The 18,780-nt window shown below is 40.7% G+C and overlaps 1 protein-coding gene across 1 annotated transcript in view; it reads left to right on the top strand.

Annotated features, from left to right (window-relative positions):
• The first annotated feature begins 5,778 nt into the window (after nucleotides 1-5,778).
• The window catches only part of LOC126248153 (guanine nucleotide exchange factor C9orf72-like), a 108,489-nt gene continuing 95,487 nt past the window's right edge, over nucleotides 5,779-18,780 (top strand). Inside the window, exons 1-2 of the mRNA XM_049948890.1 lie at nucleotides 5,779-7,338; nucleotides 7,417-8,155. Coding sequence (XP_049804847.1) covers nucleotides 7,418-8,155 — 738 coding nt within the window. The 5' untranslated portion in view covers nucleotides 5,779-7,338; nucleotide 7,417. The remainder of the gene's footprint in view (nucleotides 7,339-7,416; nucleotides 8,156-18,780) is intronic.

Below are 18,780 nucleotides of genomic sequence, written 5' to 3'. Positions count from 1 at the left end.
ACACTTATGTACTATTGACTGACAAAAGTCAAGCTAATAATGTGAACATGAGCTGTATTCTTCCCTTTTGAATGGGAACATAAATTAAGGATATGGTCAAATAGTGAGCAAAGTATAAGTGTCTCGCGTAGGTTAATAGCATAAATCAGAACCTAATATTTAAAGTAGGGTGTGACTGGGTGTACAATGCCTCTGTCATCACACTTACGTACTATTGACCGACATAGGTCAAGCATTTACAAAATATAGTCTGCAATCTAACCTTTGATAGGAATAATATCTCAAAGGTAACATTGTATACATTAAAAAGTTTCTTTAGAGCAACAAGGTCAAAGTTATGTGCCTATGGCAGAATACTTTAAACCATATTGCTTAAATATTAAACTTATCATGACGGACATATAACCTTGCTCATCCCCCGGATGAGATCATCTGGAACCATACAACATAGCGGTGATCATATGTGTTTTTTAATCTAATAAGCTGAACTTAATGTCTAAGTAAATTTCTTATCAGTTAATAAGGTCTCAGTTTACAGCTAACACTCATTGGGATTCTATCTACTTAGTGCCTTGTTCTCTCACAAATTTACAGTGTAACATTATAGGTAACTTCTCACTACATAACATAAAGACAGCCAATGGGAGGCACCTTTGACTTTCCGTGCGTGCATGCACATCATCTGCCATATTGCTCAGTACATATCTGCATGCCACAGTTGGTTCCAACATAGCATCCACGGCAAACAGACCGCTCTCCACAAAGTGGGCACAGGGCTGTTCCTCAGCTAAGTAAAGTAGCTTAACATTGTACCATGGTACTTTAGCTTTTTATGTTTCTGGCGTGTATTATTTTATTTTACGCTTCTGAAGAAGGCTAGATTACTCTAGCTGAAACCTGGGTAAGGACCTGTAATATTTTGCAACTGAGGCGGATTTTTGATGTATTAATTTATCACAGTTGCTGACTGGGCTGCAACATGTTAAAAATGCTTAGATTTCAATCGATTCCTTTATGAAACATTGCAAATGATTGACAACATACAAATAAATTCCACTTACTAATCAATCCAGTTCCACCCACAGTACTTTTTTCCCTTCAAGTTGCAGCCTTATTTCACGCCATGTCATTGTAAAATATTAAATAATATACTGGTATATAAAAGAATCCACTTTATGAATGTAGTAGAGGGCTAGTAATTTAGTACAATCATGTTATGCAGTACAGACTGCAACCTCACTACTTCAATTAATCTTTAATAACTGGTTACAAAATTATAAATTTTAACCAAAGAAATCACAAAACGGAACAGTTTGTAACAAACAACAAAATTGACAAACAAAAAAGACTTAGAATAATGACTGATATCAACCACAAAAACAATGACAAAAGTAAATATGGAAATACTCACATGGCTGCATATCAGGAGGAAATAAGCTTGGGGACCATGTGATCAACTACAGATTATGATTTCAGCCATCAAAACTTTCTTCGCAGGAAGCCTTGATGGTGCCATGATGTGGTGTGATGACCAGAGTGGATGCTGCCATTTTAAATAATATACGAGATGTGGCTAGAAAAAAACCGAACTAGTACTGGTGAAACAATATAACGAATGCAATAAGGCTGAAAGTCGTGTGGCCTGTCACGTGACTCTCGCTCCGCCTACTGCTCGAGTTTCATCTGCCTCCTGCACTCAGTCTGCCCGTGGCGTCTGTTTTAAGTAGTTGACGTTTTGTCTGTGCGTCGGAAAATGTTGAGTGTACAGAAAGAACAGCGTGTTAACATCAAATTTTGTTTCAAACTAGGAAAATCTGCAAGTGAAACGTTTGTAATGTTACAACAAGTGTACGGCGATGATTGTTTATCGCGAACACAAGTGTTTGAGTGGTTTAAACGATTTAAAGATGGCCGCGAAGACACCAGTGATGACACTCGCACTGGCAGACCATTGTCAGCAAAAACTGATGCAAACATTGAAAAAATTGGTAAACTTGTTCGACACTTTCCTTGTCAACTCCTGTTAACTCAGACACTGCTCTGATTGTTAAACAGCGATCTTGTCGAACAAGTTTACCGTTTTTTTCAATGTTTGCATCAGTTTTTGCTGACAATGGTCTGCCAGTGCGAGTGTCATCACTGGTATCTTCGCGGCCATCTTTAAATCGTTTAAACCACTCAAACACTTGTGTTCGCGATAAACAATCATCGCCGTACATTTGTTGTAACATTACAAACGTTTCACTTGCAGATTTTCCTAGTTTGAAACAAAATTTGATGTTAACACGCTGTTCTTTCTGTACACTCAACATTTTCCGACGCACAGACAAAACGTCAACTACTTAAAACAGACGCCACGGGCAGACTGAGTGCAGGAGGCAGATGAAACTTGAGCAGTAGGCGGAGCGAGAGTCACGTGACAGGCCACGCGACTTTCAGCCTTATTGCATTCGTTTTATTGTTTCACCAGTACTAGTCCGGTTTTTTTCTAGCCACACCTCGTATGGCATAATGTTTTGACTGAACACCATGTGATGGCTAGTGTGAACTGGCCTATAATATTGTTTTCGTTTGTTATATATGTCCTTATTATGAACAATATTCTCTATATAGGGTGTAAACGGTATAAGCTGCCAAAATTATATGGATGGTACATGTTAGTGTGCTTTACAAAAAGGTCTACTGAAATGTCATTGTATCATGTTCCTTACTTTTTATTCCTAAAAGACAGGTATTGGAATTTAGATAGTCGAAGCATTTCTGTTTACATTGTCAGCTGACAGCAGAGGATCTTGCTTGTGTGTTACTAATATTGATGCGGTGGTGAGAGAAAGGTAACAGACGAACTAGTGCAATGTGAACATCAGACATGTACAATGACGTGGCACGGTGGCTAGGTACTGTTGAAACAAACAATGTAAACAGTCACTGGGTTTTCAAGAATGTGTAATTTGTTTTATGTAAACAATGAATTAAGTACAACCAGACGTTTTCTCTTTTACAACATTAGCATAACGAAGGTCGTGGTAGCAAAACAAGCTAACATGAAATAAAATATTTTTCCATTAGCACAAAATCAATCAATTACGACATAATTTGTTGAGTGTTAATTACAGTCAGCTGTTTCCTCTTTTTATAAAAATACCATGACGGAAATTAAATTTAGATTTTTTCCGTTTCTGCAGCAGTACCATAACGAAAATGAAACCAACATTACTTTGTTTCCCTTTACGCCAATACTACAATAAGTGTTCAAAATGCCCATTATTCGATCTAACACATGCTTCATTGCAGTAAAGCCAGTTTCATTACACTCATTCACACACACACACACACACATGCACACACACATGCACACACACACACACACACATTTTCCTTTATGGTATTGGCAGCATCGAAAATCCTCTGTGTAAGTTCGTCCACATTGTTTACTTACTGAGCATAAATAAGTTCCTTCATATGGCCCAAAAGTAAAAAATCTGTGGATTTAAATAAGGACTGTGTGATGGCCATCAATGTGGATCAAAATGTCCTATCCATCTTCCTGGAAATCGTCTATTCAAAAATCTTCATACTCTGTGACCAATGTGACTGGAGCACCATTGTGGATTAACCACATACGTACTGTTAACGGGATATTTTCTAATAAAGTTGCCAACAATGTTTCCTCTAGAAAGGTTCAGCAATCCTTACCAGTCAATTGTGCAGGTAAAACGTAAAGCCCAACACTGGAATCACCGATTGTACCCACCCATACATTTACAGAAAAGTGGCGTTGAAAATGTGTTGCTACTACTTAGCACTGATTTTGTGTACTCCATGTGTGAATGTTATGGAAACTGATTATTCCGTCGCTAGTGAAACACTCTTCATCTGTGATGAGTATTTTGTTTACAACTAATGCTGCGCACTTTGTAACAAAAACTACCGTGGGGTTGAGTATGGTTAGGCTGCAGACGCTCCTCTTTCAAAGTGCGATGAACGACAATGTGTGGTACACCCACTTGGCAGGCGGTGCTTCTAGTAGTCTGAGTAGGATCTTCGTGGATATGGTCCAGAATTTTTTACTCAGCTTCCAACGTACATTCTTCACATTGTGGGCCTCTGCCTTCCACGTGGGGTAGTAAAGACCCAGTATCTTGCAATCTATGCAAATTAAACACATAATCAAATGGCTCTGAGCACTATGGGACTTAACTGCTGAGGTCATCAGTCCCCTAGAACTTAGAACTACTTAAACCTAACTAACCTAAGGACATCACACACATCCATGCCCAAGGCAGGATTCGAACCTGCGACCGTAGCAGTCGCGCGATTCCAGACTGTAGCGCCTAGAACCGCTCGCCCACCCTGGCCGGAAAATACATAATCATAAACTGTATTATGTCATGATTTACTTAATAATAAAACGAAAGCATACCAGAAGAGACAAATCGTTTCGGATACATAATTAAAGGTAAAGATAACCACTGTACTTTGTTACAAATTAATAGCAAAATAATAGAGTAAAAGTAGGAAATTATGATGATACAAACCTTTGGTGAATAACAGCAAATATGGGTCGTGCAGAAAGTCTTCGTTGTGGGAAGCGTTGTCGATAAATTCATACAGCTGCCCTCCAATACCTTTTGCCTCGCCATAAATTAAATGAATCTCGCATAGTTCAGTGATAGTAAATCTCCCTTCCATAGTAACATATAACAGAGTTGCAATAACTTCTGCACAGATAACTCGACGACTGCCAACGATTGATGTGTTACAGTGACTCAACCACACAGGCCGATGTGTTTGCGACTCACACTCGCAATGTCAATATGTGCAGCAGTAATGTCTACTTTTCGATAAATGTTGTCTCGAAATGAACTGGGTTTTTTTTTTTTTTTGGGACAACTTTAGGAAATGGACATACATGTTATTAGACTTTTAAATCAACTATGTATGTTCTACAAACAGGATTTTTTGGTAGCTTATACCATTTACACCCTGTATGTTGTATGAAAAATTGTTAACAACTCATAAGCATGAAACTTCCTGACAGATTAAAACTGTGTGTGGAACTGTGGCTTGAACTCGGGCCTTTGCCTTTTGGGGACAAGTGCTCTGTCGACTGAGCTACCAAAGCACGACTTACATTGTTTGTCAGGTCACGTGAAATCACTTAGCCTACTACCACAGTCTACTACTACTAAATGGTGAAAGTAAGGTTATGAGTTACCACCTGTGATAAAAACAGTCACAGCCCAGTATAGGTATGGAGGAACTGACAATGATTGAAGGCCAATTCAGACTGACTGTCACAGCACCGACACATCACGCCACCATCCCATCAAAGAGTATTCGGCTATTCACATTGTCCATCATGACACGGCACATGGAAGTCAATTCCGGTCATGTGATCTCAACTTGCATCGCTGTCCTCGCCTTTTTCTTTATTTTGCAAGAATTGAGATCTTTGCTAGATGATTTTTAACAAAACAAGGAAGCTCATATGCATGGATGCTGAAGTCCACATATGTACGAAAATAACATTTATTGGACTCAAATGGTTTGCAGCTCTCAAGGATAGCTTGCGTATTAGAGAAGGAAGAGGGTCCGAAAAGTGTCATTATGTGGTAGAGAAGGGAAATTTTACACACTATACAAGGAGCTCGAGGAAGAGGATTCTCATTTTATACTTTAGAAAGTTGAAGTTTCATTTTTTTTCATTTCTTACTTCAAATTGCGCCCAGCATAGTTTTACGTGAAAAATTGATTTGTGTAAGGTTAAGTTTAGTTGCTAATTCAGTGAAGATTTTTGTGCAACAGTCAGTATCTTCCCCTTCAAGATTTATAGGTTCTCTTTACGTCTTCTATTTGTCTTTTAATAATTGAACTGCCTTGTTTTTACTGAGGTTGGCTAGCAAACCCGCATAAATATTTACCAGTGATGCTTCCAAAATCGGTTCACACACAATCCAGAGAGCTATTTAACAATAAATAAGCCTGCCACAAACACATATTGAAAGAAACAATTTGCACTGTCTGAAGTTTCCAGTATATTTCTTTATCACCCTGAATACATTTGACAATCAAAACTGGATTTCGTAAACCGATTTCCCAGTCCCTCTTCTGGGTAGTCATGTAATCTCCTTAAGTCGGCGCCGTGACTTGACGATCGGTGTTAGTTAGCTACCTTTAACATCGACAAAAATAATAACATATATGTATAATCTAGGATTTCCCTACATAAAATATTTAACACCTTTTCTTGCAGTATTTATTGTAGATATTTGGTGACATTGATTGTTAAGATTATGGAAAACGGGAAGCTTAGGTGAACATGGCGTTATGTCTTTGCAATGTTTGGTGTTTGTTGAGTGAAGGAGAATAGTTTGTTCGTATGGAATATATGTGAAGTGAATGGACTGTGTGTCTTAAATTTTTCTGCCTGCAAATGATTATGTGCTGTGGACTTGAACATGCTTAGTGGATGACAGCTGTTTTCAGAATGTTATCCAACTGACGTTTAATGTACCTGATGGAACAGTGTTACAGCAAAGTTCAGTAGTTGATTTTAATACTCGTACCTAATAATTAGGAAACTCCCATATGCAAACCCCGAGAACTCTGAACACAGACTGTTACATAGTCGTTAATCCAATGCAAAGTAATTGATTATAACTCGCAAAAACGGGTCTGTAGTGCATCTTGTGGGGGTGCAGAATATTTAAGTAAAGTACGAAATAGAAACACCCAATTTAATAATAGCGTTTTAATATTTGTCGTTACATTATAAATATCAGTATCTTGGCGGAACAGTTGCAAAGCAACTACGGTCGTAAGTGAGGGTCGAGCTGCAGTGTGTTCTGGGATAGTTCCCCTCCATAACATCTTCAAGTAAACAAGAAGGGCTGTACAGCTGGTGACTGCCAGAGAAAGCCGTTTACGGCTAACGCACGATCACAGACGTCTTGAAGCTTTTACCGGGTATTATCGCATAGAACGATAACACATTACTTTCAAAAAGTGGCTGAGTGAAATGTAATTTCTTGTTTTATTTTGTTTAGGAGGAGATATGTCTGTTTATAATCAAAATAAATGTAAAATAATCCAGAAGATGGAAGGAAAATAAATTCAATAATGAACGTTTCTGATATGACAGGACTTTATGTTGCACTCATTATAACAATCAGTGGATTAGGCATAATTTTCCTTGCAGTTCCAGATCTGATGGATCATGATACATGGATTTTTGCTTTCCTAGATTTGTTGGCTAATTGGGTTTTGGTGTGGGAACTGACAAGTTTCTGTTACTTCCTTGAGGGTGTACGACAGACAAACGTATTTGGAATGGAGGTAGCCACTCTTCGTATTTAGTATTATCACAACAAAATGTGATTATTATACAAGCTGATTGTTTTTCTGTGTGTGCAGTATGCTTGTTGTAATGGATGCAAGGACAGCATTGGGAAAAACCTGCCAGTTACTTTCAGAGAGGAAGGTGGAAAATCAGCCAGTGTGTCCACCCGTCCTGTGTTCTGAAGGAGACTGTTTAAATGTATTTGAGGGAAAAGAAGAGAAGGAATTTCAGATGGTGAGGTCCTTAGCCATGAGTGCCAATATTGCTAATGCTGTGAAAAATGAAGTGAAGCATTTAATTCATATTAGTGCAGTTGAATCATGTGCTGAAAAGAATATGTGGGTCGGGGCAACCACAGGTTCAAAATTACCGACTGTGAGTTACACTGCTAATGCAAGTTTCTCTAGTTCCTTTGTATTACCTAGTGCTGAAGAACATCTTATTTCAGTGATAGTACTTTCCAGATGGGATGATATAATGGGTCCACAGACTGTTCATGTGTGGATGGAACAGGCAGAAAAAAGTACATGCAACATCGACAGGATCCGTGCTATTAGATATGTTACAAATCATACTGTTAGTCAGGTAGCGGAAACAAGTGCAATGGGACCTAAAATTTTTGTGGTTTCTGACTTACATATTATTGCTCAGTCTTTAACATTTGGTGTGCGTGTGCATCGTGGACAACGTAGACTACCACACTCCATCTCTGTGTTGGTGTCATTGAGTCAGTATTCCAGTTTTCTGGAGTTACGGTATTTGTGTCATCAGTGGCTCATTCGTACTGCTGCCCGTCTCCAAACACAGTTACAGGTAGGTTTAGTAGTAGTACTAGTAACAGTAGTTTTATTCATCTCTAGAGAAGTTCTAACATGGGTAAGTTAGGTTTCCATATTCTTGTGGTGATTATTGTGCTACTTGAATAGGGCTGATACCATTTGAAGCGTACATATTGAGAATAACTTGTTTTAAAAACATTTCCAGTCCATTTTTTCTTCTGCCCTTCCTGTCCCCACACGTGAATAACGAGCTTTAGATGTAGAAGAAGATATTGTAGCTGATGCCAAAAATATGTTCTGTATTAGGGATAGAAGAAAGGGTGCAGTATTAACACACCCTGTTTATGGTGGGATCGTTATTAACAGTACCTAACAGGGTCACACTGGAAATTTCTTTTCTGAATGATACCAAAAAACGTAAAACAAAAAATTTGTTTGGTGAAATTAATGTGCTTCAGAAACAAATTTTGTGGAAGCAGTGGATCTGTTGATGTATAAGTGATCTGGTTTCATATTTGACTGGCATGGGGACAGCAAGGTAACTACTGGAGAAGTGGGGGGAACTGCTTATTAATTTTATTGTATTTTATCTTTAAGATTTCTTTGCAGGAAGAAACAGCTGCCATTATACATCAGTACTCTGTTCCTAAATGTCAAACATATTTTGATACTTACATAAAACCTTCAGCGTTCGAGTTTTAGTTTTACTATGATAGATCTATTAGTTTCATGATTATGGTGTTCATTTAAATTACATAAAGTTATCTTGAGTTAACTGCCAAGTGAATTACCAAGGCCTGACTCTCAACTTGCATATGTCACTGCTTCGCTGTTAAAGTTAAAATTCTTTAGAAGCCCTCCTTTGTATTTTTTGTTGTAGGTGTGTTGAATTTACCGATATGAGACATCAGTTTTGATCCGTGATGTGATGTTGCTGTAGTGTGTGACATCATAAATGTGTAGACAAGGAAAGAACAGGACACTGGCAATATTTATTTTGGTTCTACGGCATTTACTGGAATGTAGATTATGACATTGAACGGTAGCATATTCCAAGGTCTAAGTTATATAGGACGGTGATAGTTTAAATGTGAGTGTGCGAAACCAAAAAGTTCAAGGCATCCTGTTAAACAGTGCAAAATGCTTTTTCTGAAAACCACTTACAACGGTTAGCTCAGAAGTAAATCTACTAGATCTGAGGACAACACTTTCAAAAAGTATTTGAGATGTAAGAAGTCAGAAAAAGTTGAGAAGAAGATGAAGAAGAAGGTACTTTTGTTGTTAGGTAGTTAACATGGTAGAGATGTTGGCCAACTGTTACAGGATGAACTGGGGTCAGGTTACCAGGTCACAAGTTTTTTGAAACGTAGTGCAAATCTGGGTCTGGTGATAGAGGATGTATGTTCAGTTTGCAAAGATTTCACAAAGGAAGACACCGTGGCAACAGTGGGTGGGGCAGGCAACAACATAGACAAGGATCCTAATTATTCCATTGAGGGTGCTTGTATCTTGTGTTCTGGGGTACCATGGCCAATTCCATTACTCTCTTCTCTTAATTTTGAAGTGGAGTGGCTGCTTGGATCAGGTATGGGACCTCATATCGGAGTGGTTCCTGTTGACTGTTATCAGCAGGTGGGACTAAACTAGGCATGGCCTTCACCTCAACAGGAAAGAGAAGGGAAAACTGTCTGGGCTAATATCAAATAACTGAAGTGGGGGCACACTATAACAAGTGGTAAAGTACCAGAGGTTACAAGTGACAGAAATGCAGTTTTTTAGGGTAGGAAGGGCAGAAACAAAAGATGTTCAGAGACAGGCTGAAAATTACATTCACATGGATAAAACAGGCAGCCAGAAAGAAATTTTAATGTACACAATTAATGCAGAAAGCCTCTGATTGAAAGTAGAGATATTCAAAAATTGATGGAAAAATTAGGTTCATCCAGTTGTAATTCATTGAGTGCACAAAATCAGGTATCCTTATTGCCTCAAAATATCCAAGGACTAAGGGGATAAGCTTAATGACTTGATTATTTGTCTTGTAGAATTAGAGTTGAGCAAACCAGTTGGTATAACTGCCTCTCTGAACATCATATGACCACTGGTATAGATGTATTAAATGTTACAGGATTCAAGTTAGCTTCTTACTTTTGTGGAGAAAATATGGAACCCCCTCAGATTTAGTGGTCAGGTGGCCCAGTGGAGAGCCTGTCAAAAACTCAACACAAATCAAGCATGAAAACAGGAAGAAGGTGTACTGAACTGTGCAAAAACAAGCGAAATAGAAACAGCGAACGGTCCAAGCTCAAGATGTACAACACTGAGCAAACATGGATAGCCATGGTGTTGTGGTTATGTGGTCATGGTGTAGAACTGTGAAGCAGATCCCTGTTCAAAACTCCCTCCTACTCCCCCACCCGCCCCCACCCCACCCCACGAAATTGTGAACTTTCCATTGGACATTGCCATATCTGTTCTCCTTCTATAGCCTTGGCAGTTGGCATACTATATATTGGTTGTAGAATATGAGTTATATTATAAGAAAATATTACCATAACAAGTAAATGCGATGAATAGTGAGAGCAGGTGAGATGCCGCATATATCTCTCACAGGAACTAAAACAACAAATAAACAGGTGTGAACTATGGTACAACAAAGGAATTCAAGAGTCAAAACTTCCAAAATGGAATGCAAGTCATAACTTGTGGCACTTGAGTAGAACAAATAGGTATGTACATCTGGAGGTCCTTTCCTTACACTTCACTGTTCCAAAGGGATGTTACAACACGACAAACACACAAATTTGAATACAGCGAACAGGTACGTCAGTGACCGGACAGACAGTTGATAGTTTTGTGTGTGGGGTGGAGGGGGGGGGGGGGGGTCACAAGGGAGATGCAAACATGGATCTCCCACTTCGCAGTCCAACACCATGACCACATAACCACGACACCGTGGCTCATGAAGTTTGCTGGATGGTGCACATCCTAAGCTTGGACCATAAATTTTTTCGATTTTGCTTCTTTTTCTGCTGTTCAGTACACCTTCTTCCTGTTTTTATGATTGATCTGTGTTCATATTTTGAGGTGCTATCCACTGGGCCACCTTACCAATAAAACTGAGAGGGGTGCAATAGGGAGTTACCCTTGTTAGAAACTTGTGCAACAGAAGTAGTATTTCATAATAGATCCTTTATAATAGTAAGTATACACAGAGCACCTTCAGAAAACTTTAATCTCCTCATACAAAATCTGGAAGCTCTGTTGTCCCATCTCACAGTAAAAATCCAGGAAACAGTGGTTGCTGGTGACTTTAATGTGGGTTTATTGTAAAGCTCTGTCAGGGAACAATTATTGCAATCAATTAAAATTGTCATTCATTTTAATACTTACTGTGAACTTTGCAACTTTGTAGACAAATCTAGGGAAAAGTCATATCATAAAACCAGTAGTAAATGGGCTATCTGATCATGACATGCTGCATCTTGTGTTGCATGTTGAAACTCGTCAGGATAAAAAATCCATTACATCTAAGTACAGGAGGGTAATAAATCAGTCAAAAATTGAGAATTTAGATTGCTGAAAAACATGAAATGAATCGATGTTTACAGTACCTCTGACTCAAATGGAAAATACAGAGCATTCATTAATAAAGTTTCTTCCTCTTTTGAAAATTGTTTGCGCCCTAAACATAATACTGAAATCAAACAGTAATCGAAAAATAAACCATGGATTACACAAGGAATAAATATATTGTGGGACAAAAGGGAGACTGTATCAACTATTTAGGAACAGCTCTGATGTTAGCATTGTAATGCATTACAAAGAATACTGCAAAATATTGAAGCAAGTATTCCAGAAATTAAAGAAGCTTTATTATAAGAAAAAGACAATTACATCAGGCAACAAAATAAGGACTATTATGTGATATAGTGAAGACAAACGCTGGTGGGGCCAAAAAGGAAGAGGAACAGATAGCTGTAAAAATAAAAGAGATGTTGATAACAAGTGAATGTAATGTTGCAAACCTCTTAAACAAGTAGTTTGTTTTTGTTTCTGACAGCTTGGGGTTATCAGGTTCAGTAAACAGTGCAATGGAGTAGGAGTATCTGAGACCAGTTTTTACAGATAACTTCAGTAAAATGGAAGTGACACACGTCTGCCAAAGAAGTAGAATACATCATAAAATCCTTAAAATCTAATATTATAGTGGTTATGATAACCTATCAACGAAGTTAATCAAAGAGTGCTCATGAGAGTTCTATCTTCAGTTAAATGTGTAGTCAATCTCTTATCAACAGAACATTCCAGACTTACTAAAACATGCTGAAGTTGAGTCTCTTTACAAGAAGGGGGATAAAGAGATGCCATCAAACTATTGACCAATTTCACTTTTGCTGGCTTCTTCAAAAATATTTGAAAAGGTTGTGTTAAAGCATCTCCTTAATCATCTGACTGCAAGTAAAATATTGTCCAAGTCACAGTTTGGGTTTCTTAAGGTTCTGATATAGAGAACTCTAGTTACACGTACAGTGAGAATGTACTCAATTCATTAGATTACACATTACAGGCTACTGGCATTTTCTGTGACCTGCCAGAAGCCTTTGACGGTGTGAACCACAGCATTCTCTTTCAATAAATTAGAATATTATGCTGTCACCTGCAGGGCTGTGAAATGGTTTGAGTCTTATCTAACTAACAGGAAACAAAGGGTGTCGTTGCGATATAACTGTGTAGTAAGCAGTCAGTCTTCATCTGATTGGGAACTAATTACATGTGGTATTCCTCAAGGTTCCATCTTGGGTCCTTTGCTTTTTCTTGTGTACATTAATGACCTCTTGTCTGTCACATTGCCAGATGCTAAGTTTTTTTGCAGATGATACTAGCAACGTAGTAAGTGGCAAGCCAAGTGTAGATTTACAAATGACTGCTAATCAAATTTTCACTAACATTAGTAATTGGTTTAAAGCTAATTCACTGTTATTAAACTTCTAAAAGATCCACTATTTGCAGTTCAGTGCTAAATTCTGGGAGTACAACTCAATAATAAATTCAATTGGGAAGGGCATTCCACAGACCTGCTGAACTGCCTAAACAAGTCCATATTTGCAGTGAGAGTGATATCGAATGTAGGGGATATAAATATAAAAAAACTTGCATACTTTGCTAACTTTCATCCTATTATGTCATACAGGATCATAATCTGGAGTAACTCATCAAACTGAACAAAAGTTTTTAGCGCACAACAGTGTGTAATAAGAATCATTTGGGGGTGTAAATTCAAGAGCATCTTGTAGAAACCTGTTCAAGGAACTTTGTATTCTAGCCACTGCTTCTCAGTATATTTATTCCATAATGAAATTTGCTTCAAGTAATAACTCTGTTTCCAACCAATAGTTCAGTACATAGTATCAATACTAGGAATAAGAACAATCTACATAAAGACCAAAAATCACTTACTGTGTTCCAAAAAGGGGTACAATATTCAGGAACATAAATTTTCAATATATTGCCAGCAACCAGTAAAAACTTGGTTGCAGATAAAGCATAGTTTAAACAGTTTGAAAGACTTTTTGATAGGCAACTCCTTCTACTCCATAGATGAATATCTTAACAGAGACTGTTAGACCAGCTTAAGTAAAAATGTCTGGTAGATTTTGGTTTTGACAGCACTTTGTCACAACTCTCAAGATTAGGTATTTTGTGTATGATAAATTTATTAAAAGTGCATAACTGTGTTTCATTCTGACAGTGTATTAATTCTTTAAATATTAGCAGTTCCAGTTTATTGTAATGTATTCACCTATTTTGACAATCTCCTGACAAATGATCTGGGTAGTTCGTAGTATATTCAGATGTTTTTTTATGTTATACTTTGTCATGTTCCACATCCATGAGAATAATCTCATTTTTGGGTCTGTGGAACAAAAACTTAATCTAATCTATCAAATAGGCCTAACCAAAGCATTCAATACTGCTTTGCCAACCCACAAACAAACTACCATCTGTCAATGTAATTTAGACTATAGGATTTGCACAGATCAGTCTGTCAACACAATCCTCATTCCAAAAACAAATACAGACAAAATATAAATATTGTCAGTGATCATTTTGTGCATGTATGATGGGTACAATGCCACCATCATAATCATCACCACCACCACGCCACAGGACAAAGGTGACATCCAGTATCAGAAAGGTCAGTTTACCAAACAAAAAGAGAATGTCAGCTTTGAAACTGATACTGGTTGTTGCTACAATGATTACCAAAATATAAAGGGCAACTAGAAACAGGTGACTAAAGAGCCGACAAAGTCATATCTCAAAGGAGAATTGTAAATTTTTAGTATCTGAACTGGTCTTAAGTTTAGAAAAATAATTGACCAAACTTAGGATATAAATGTGCCCAGTAGAACACTTCACAACATGAAGAATCGTCCACATTAGAATGTATCTGTAAAATAACTGTTAAATGAAGAGTGCCTATTACACACTAGGTATAAAGCAAAGTATAGTGCTGTAGACAGAAAGATGCTAAATGAACCATTTGACTGTTGGAAGGACACTGCATGAAGCCTTAAGCAACTACCACAATGGAGTATTATGAAAAGACTTCTTGTGAGATGTAAAGGCTGTTTGCGGTACTAAAGTTGGTGTTCAAATGCTCGTGCAGGGTGCACAAACCAAAATTGAAGATATATAAGCAAAAGCAGGAATTCTAAATGTTGTTCTCATAGGTTCCATTACAAATAAAGATACGAAAGTACTGCTTGCGTTTACTTCTCACACAACTGCAAAGATGAGTGAGACAGATATTAGTGTCAGTCACTGTTGATCCAATGTGGATTCCCCCTGCGGGTCTGGGGGTTAGAATAGGCCCGAGGTATTCCTGCCTGTCGTAAGAAGTGACTAAAAGGAGTCTCTCACGTTTTGGCCTTACGTTGTGGTCTCCTGTAGGGTTTGACCTCCATTCCTCCCAATTTTTCCGAAGAGCGAGCCAATTGGGGAAGGGTGCCTGCCTTATGTGGTGCATCATGTCCATCATGCGCTGAGACCTCTCGCATCCTTCGTCAATGTGGATCTGAACTTCCACCCATTCTTCAGCTATTGGATGGGGTCACCCTCCTGGGTGCATTTTCCTCCATCCACTATGCAGTATCGTTTTCTGCACTGACATCGTTAATGGACTTCTTTGCGCCTGATATCCAGTACGGTAGCCAGTCCATTGTGGTGCCCCCCCACCCCCCACCCCCCCGCCCATGTACCCTGTTGGTTCGTTGTAGCCCCCTGACCACACAGGGATCGCTCGTTGATGCCTGTGTCGCTAAATCCCCCACGTATGACAAGGAGTAAATTCCCATCCCCCTGGGGCATCGGGACTCCCAGCAATGGCCAACCGGCCAGGTGGCCAGGTGGCCTTTGCTGCGGCTGGGTGGCACCTGTGGGAGGTCCCCTGGTCGGCATCTCTTGCAAGTGGTCAAACTTCAGCAGTCACTAAGTGATCAATGTCTATCTACAGTGCTAAGAAATACGACCTCAGATCGTCTCCCCTCCCCCCCCCCTCCCTCCCCCAGCCATGCCATGGGAGGAACTCCAGGCTAAGGATAGCAGTGAAGCTTAGTCACCCTGGTACCTCGTATGTACGAGAGTTGATGGGGAATCTTTCTTGTCAATGAAACCTCAGTTTTTTGTGGAGAATTTAGAGGACAAATTTGGGGAGGTGGAGGACTTGTCCAAAATGCAGTCAGGGTCGGTCTTGATCAAAACAGCATTCTCTGCCCAGTCATGGGCACTGCTCACCTGTGACAAGCTGGGGGATGTTTCTGTTTCAATCACACCCCACAAGAGCTTAAATATGGTCCAGGGTATCATATTTCACAGGGACCTTCTTTTGCAGTCTGAGGATAAGCTGTGCGCCAGTTTAGAGTGGCGAGGTGTCCATTGCGTCCGGTGCGTCCACCGGGGTCAGAGGGATAATCAGGTTGCCGCCGGTGCCTTCATCTTGGCCTTTGAGGGTGACACATTACCCAAGAAGGTCAAGGTGATGATCTACCGCAGTGACGTAAAGCCATATATCCCTCCCCTGATGCGGTGCTGGAAGTTTGACCATATGTCTTCTCGCTGTACTTCCAGCGTCACCTGTTGGGATTGTGGACGTCCTACACATCCCTATACTCGCTGGCCCCCACCTCCCATCTGTGTCAACTGCAGAGAATACCATTTGCCTTGCTCGCCAGACTGTAGGATTCTCCAGAAAGTAAGAAAAATAATGGAGTACAAGACCCTGGACCAATTGGCCTACACTGAGACAAAGAGAAAATATGAAAGGCTACATCCTGTGTGTATGACATCAACCTCTGCCACCGCTACAACGTTTCTACCGTCTTCCATTCTGCCGCATACAGTTGGCTCTCAGAGCAGTCAGACTCCACCTGTCCCCTTGATGGTGGGGGACGCTTCCCTCCCTGAACTTCCTCCTGCACAACCTACTTCAGGAGCGACAACACCCCCCCCCCCCCAACCATCGCGATGTCAGTCTCCACATCGCAGCTGGAGAAGCGTAAGTAGTCTTCTGCTTCTCTCCCCAAGAAGGGATCCTTTGGGTCACTCCCTTCCCAGGTTCCTACCAGTGGCAGACAGACACCCGCCAGTGGCTGAAGCAACCACAGGTAGCCCTCCCAGCCGAACAAACCTAAGGAGCAGCGAGAGAAACCTAAAAAGAAAAAGACCGTCAAGAACCAAGGCACTGCAGTGGCACCCACACTACCACTACCTACAATCTCTGTATCCAAGGATGAGGTGGAGATTCTGGCATCCGCTGAGGACCTAGCTCTCACTGGGCCCTCAGACACAATGGATGTTGATCGCACAGGTACTCACCTGTTGGCAGCAGGTGACCCTGAGGCATAGATTGCCTCATTGAGTGTTCCGTGCCTCCCCAGTCTCACGATCACATACTCCTCCAGTTGAATTGCGGCAGGTTTTTCTACCACCTGGCTGAACTGTGGCAACTGTCAAGCTTTACACCTGCCCTCCAGGAAACCTGGTTCTCGGCAATGCTGACCTCTGCCCTCTGTGGCTATAAGGAATATTACAGGAACCGTAGCAACTATAATCGAGTGTCGGGTGGAGTTTGCATCTATGTCCTGAACTCAGTATGTAGTGAACCTGTGCCCCTTCAAACCCCTCTTGAAGCTGTGGCTGTCAGGATAAGGACAACACAGGAAATAACTGTCTGCAATCCATATCTTCCTCCAGATGGTGCAGTACCCCTGAATGTATTGGCTGCACTGATTGACGAACTCCCTAAACCTTTCCTACTTTTGGGAGATTTTAATGCCCGTAACCCCTTGTGGGGTGGTTCCATGCTTACTGGCTGAGGTAGGGACGTTGAAAATTTACGGTCACAACTCGACCTGTACGTCTTAAATGCAAGTGTGGCACATGGCACATATTCAGCCATTGATCTGTTGGTTTGAGGTCCTGGCCTTCTCCCATCTATCCACTGGAGAGCACATGACGACCTGTGTGGTAGTGACCTCTTCCCCGTCTTCCTGTCACTCTGCTGGCGTCATACCCACACACGCCTACCCAGATGGGCTTTAACCAAGGCAGACTGGGAAGCCTTCACCTCCGCTGTCACCGCTGAATCTCCCCCAAATGATACCATTGATGTTATCATTGATCAGGTCACTACAACGATCGTTCCTGTGGTGGAAAATGCGATCCCTCCTTCTTTAGGATGCCCCGGCATAAAACAATCCCTTGGTGGCTGCTGGAAGTCGCTGAGGCAATTAAACAGCGTCGCCAAGCTCTACAGCGACGTAAGTGGCTCCCTTCCCTAGAGCACTTAATAGTCTTTACACGACTCCATGCCCACGTTCGCCAGCTTATAAAACAATGGAAACAGGAGTGTTGGGACAGGTACGTGTCGACCATTTGGTGCCATACGTCACCTTCCCAAGTCTGGACGAAGATCGGACTTCTTTTTGGGTACCAGACCCCAACAGGTGTCCTTGACATTAACATCAGTGGCGTGTTACCACCAACGCAAACGTGATTGCTGCGCACTATGCTCGAGCCTCTGCGTCAGAGTACTACCCCCAACCTTTCGCATCCTCAAACGGCAGATGGAAGGGGAAGTCCTTTAGTTCACTACACACCACAGTGAACTATATAACACCCCATTTACAGAGTAGGGGCTCCTCATTGCCTTTGCACATTGCCCCGACACAGCTCCTGGGCCAGATCAGATCCACAGTCAGATGATTAAACATCTTTCCTCTGACTACAAGCGACATCTCCTCGTCATCTTCAACCGGATCTGGTGCGATGGCATCTTTCCATTGCAATGACAGGAGAGCACCATCATTCCAGTTCTCAAATCTGGTCAAAACACGCTTGATGTGGATAGCTACCGGCCCATCAGCCTCACCAACTTTCTTTGTAAGCTGCTGGCACGTATGGTGTGTCGGTGGTTGGGTTGGGTTCTGGAGTCATGTGGCCTACTGGCTCCATGTCAGGGTGGCTTCTGCCAGGGTCGCTCTGCCATTGAGTTACGTAAAGCGCATGACATTATATCCTTGCCACATTGTATGAGTGGGGTCTCCGGGCCCCGCTCCCGATTTTTATCCAAAACTTCCTGTCACTCTGTACTTT

The sequence above is a fragment of the Schistocerca nitens genome, chromosome 3, assembly GCF_023898315.1.
Source record: "Schistocerca nitens isolate TAMUIC-IGC-003100 chromosome 3, iqSchNite1.1, whole genome shotgun sequence".
Taxonomy (NCBI): domain Eukaryota; kingdom Metazoa; phylum Arthropoda; class Insecta; order Orthoptera; family Acrididae; genus Schistocerca; species Schistocerca nitens.
This window is presented reverse-complemented; position numbering and strand designations above follow the sequence as displayed.